This window comes from Uloborus diversus, chromosome 10 (assembly GCF_026930045.1).
Source record: "Uloborus diversus isolate 005 chromosome 10, Udiv.v.3.1, whole genome shotgun sequence".
NCBI lineage: Eukaryota > Metazoa > Arthropoda > Arachnida > Araneae > Uloboridae > Uloborus > Uloborus diversus.
Window position 1 is genome coordinate 105,840,342 of NC_072740.1, and position 3,611 is coordinate 105,843,952.

The following is a 3,611-nucleotide window of genomic DNA, read 5'->3' on the forward strand; positions in this document are numbered from 1 at the left end:
TTTCTTTCTCTTCTCTCTTCTTTTTCTCTTTTTTTTTGAGACTAACTTTTCGGGGGGGGTTTTGTCCCCAAAACCCCCCCCTTAGCTACGCCCCTGATGTATATTTATAATTTTTTTTACGTATACACCAAAGACAAGGTTTCAGCTTCTTTTAAAGGGCAGTTTTCTTATCATAATCTCATGTAAAATCGTATTAATTGTTTGAGAATCAGGCCAAAAAATGCCTATCTTTAAATGGAGATTGAAATCGGTACCTGCATAGAAGTTACCTATTTGTAATGAAGTAATTATTCAGGGGTTTACTTGTAAGAGTAAATATCTTGTTGTTCAAATATAGTATATTTGAAAATATATATTTAATATATATATACAGTGGCGGATCATCGATAAAAATTTGACAGGGGGGGGGGGGGCACAAAGTAAATTTTTAAAGATTTATATATTAACGTATTAAAAGTAACTATTAAATATTTGTAATGAAACAATAATATTAATTAATTGTTATCATCATCATCATAGTTGGCTCGACAGCCCAGGGTGGGCCAAGGCCTTCCTTTGGAGAATCTTCCAAGACGTCCTACTTTTTGCCTGGGTTTTCCAATTTTTAACTTTGAGAATATCGAAGTCAGATTCAACAGAATCCAACCATCTCATTTTTGGCCGTCCCCTTCCTCGAATTGTCACAGGTTTTGCATCAAAAACTTTTTTTACTGGGTTTTCTTCGTTCATTCGAGAGACATGGGCCGCCCAGTTCATTCTCCTAATTTTTATGCTTTTTTTTTATGTCAGGTTCTCTAAACAATCTGTAAATTTCAAAATTGAATCGTCGTCTCCAGACACCGTTCTCATTGATGCCTCCAAAAATGCTTCTTAAAACCTTTCTCTCAAAAATTAATATCTTGTGCTCTCCGGTTTTAGTCAAAGGCCATGTTTCAGAAACATAACTTAGAACTGGCCTAATAAGAGTCTTATAAACCAAGATCTTTGTTTTTCTTGAAATCAAAGACGATCTGAAGATGGGGCGTAGTCCAAAAAAGGCCTTGTTTGCCAACGTTATTCGGTTCTGTATTTCTGAGATTGTGTCATTTTTGTTGTTAACACAGGACCCAAGGTATGTAAAACTGCTAACGATTTCAAATGAATGAGTACCAATTTCTAAACATGTGTTCCTGTCATTTGGCGGAATTTTTTGTACAGGCATATACTTGGTGTTGGAGTCGTTTAATTTTAGTCCTATTCGACCAGCAGCTATCTCCAAAGATGAAAAAGCCTCTTTCAAGGCTGGTACAGTCCTAGCAACTATATCAATATCATCAGCATAGGCTAAGATCTGAACTGATTTGTAAAAGATGGTGCCCCTAGTGTTGATATTTGAGTCACGAATAGCTTTTTCCAAAGCAATATTAAAAAGAAGGCAAGACAATGAGTCGCCCTGTCGAACACCATTATTAACATTTAAATCCTCAGAGAAGACACCCTTGAATTTTACCTTGCATTTAGTGTTGTTCATAGTGCACATTACAAGTCTAATTAATTTGCTTGGGATCTTGAATTCATACATTGCATCCATTAAATGTTTTCTATCCACACTGTCAAATGCAGACTTAAAGTCTATAAACAAGTGATGAGTGTCAATATTAAACTCAATTGATTTTTCAATAATTTGACGTAGACAGAAAATTTGGTCTACTGTAGATTTTCCACTTCTAAACCCACATTGATAACTACCAATTTCTGAATCCACAAATGGTTTTAGTCTCACAAACAGAATATTGGATAGGATTTTATAGCATGTGGTTAGCAGGCTGATGCCTCTATAGTTGGAGCAGACCATTGGGTCTCCTTTCTTGTGAATTGGGCACAAAATACTAATGTTCCAGTCTGATGGTATATCTTCAGAGCTCCAAATATCAATTATTAGTTTATGCAGGTGCTCATATAGCTGAGGACATCCATTTTTTTTAGCAACTCTGCAGAAATAAGATCATGTCCTGGCGATTTATTATTTTTTAGTTTATTTAAAGCAAATTGAATTTCATCTCTATCTGGGAGGGGGATGACTTCGTTATCATTTAAATCTGTAGAGTCGCGCCGATGGTCTTCCACTGGTTCCTCCGAGTTTAAAAGGTCACCAAAATGTTCCATCCATCTACAAAGTATATCCTGTTTGTTAGCCAGGATTTCACCCTGCTTGTCTCGACACAGAGCAGAACTTGGTTTAAAGTCAGAACGACTACGATTGACCTTTCTATAGAATGCTCTGCATTCATTGATGGTTTTGAGATTATCAATGTCTTTGAGGTTCTCCTCTTCAAAAGTTCTTTTCTTCAATTTGTGAAGCCTTTTTTCTTCTTTTCTAGCTCTTTTATATTCATCTGAGTTATGTCTGGTATTTCTCTGCAACATTATTTTATATGCTTGATTCTTCTTATTTGTGAGTTCAGCACATTCATCGTCATACCAGTCTTTATCCTTCTTGTGTTCAATGTTTCCAACTACAGCTTTAGCTGTATGACAAACACTTTCTTTTATTTTTCTCCAGTATTCATCTATGGAGTCGCTATCACTGATTTCCGTTAGATGCTTTTCTAAACATTCAGCATATTCCTTTTTTACTTCAGTGTTCTTAAGTTTCTCACAATCAAACGTTTTTAGGGGCTCAATCCGTTCTTTCTTGGCATTGGAAAGCCTTGCTCTAATCCTGGAAATAATTAAATAGTGATCAGAGTCTATATTTGCACCTCTGTATGTTCTAACGTCAATTAGGTCTGAGCTATGTCTAGCATCAATCAAAACATGGTCTATTTGATTTGAACATGTACCACCTGGTGCTTTCCATTTTTCTTTATGGATTAGTTTATGACAAAATAAGGTACTTCCAACAATCATCCCATGCTCCACCGCAAAATCAACCAGTCTACATCCATTGTCGTTTGTCAAATCATGAAGGCTATATCTACCAAGAACAGAGCTGTATTCTAATTCCTTTCCAAGTTTAGCATTCATGTCCCCAATAACTATTTTCACATCATGTCTTGGACATCCACTGTAGGCTCTAGACAGAATTTCATAAAATGTTTCCTTTTCTTCATCAGATTTATCTTCTGTAGGGGCATGGCAACACAAAAGGCTGTAGTTAAAAAACTTTCCCCTAATTCTCAACTTACTTAGTCTTGGTGAAATTGCTTGAAAATCCATTACGAGATGTGAAATTCTTTTATTTACAACAAATCCAGTTCCTTCAACATGTTTCCTATCATTGCAACTATAGAAAACTAAGTAGTTTTTACTGTTGAAAGTTCCATTACCTGTCCACCTCATTTCCTGTAAAGCACATATATCAACATTGTACTGATCTAGTTGCTGCAGTAACTTTAAAAGTGCTTTACTTTTGTATAAAGACAAAACATTCCAGCTTCCAATTCTCAAGTCCATTGTCCGTTTTCCAGGTTGTTTTCGTAAAACAGTCCGGTTATTTTCTCCATTGGATTTCGAAACACGAGTTTTTTTTTTACGAGGTGGGGTTGTCAGCCCCACGCCCAACCCCCAACCTGGAGGACCAGTCCCCTGTACGATCCCCAGGGGCAGGGTGCCCGGCTATCCTCCCAGGC

The 3,611-nt window shown here is 36.5% G+C and overlaps 1 protein-coding gene across 1 annotated transcript; it reads right to left on the minus strand.

Moving 5' to 3' along the window:
• Nucleotides 1-1,917: 1,917 nt before the first annotated feature.
• LOC129231123 (uncharacterized) lies at nucleotides 1,918-3,198 on the minus strand. Its single transcript, XM_054865370.1, has one exon. The coding sequence runs from the start codon at nucleotides 3,196-3,198 to the stop codon at nucleotides 1,918-1,920; it is 1,281 nt and encodes a 426-aa protein (XP_054721345.1).
• Nucleotides 3,199-3,611: the final 413 nt, after the last annotated feature.

Bases quoted from the DNA above. Each gene is read 5' to 3' on its own strand.
- LOC129231123 (XM_054865370.1), bottom strand. From the start codon at position 3,198: ATGGATTTTCAAGCAATTTCACCAAGACTAAGTAAGTTGAGAATTAGG.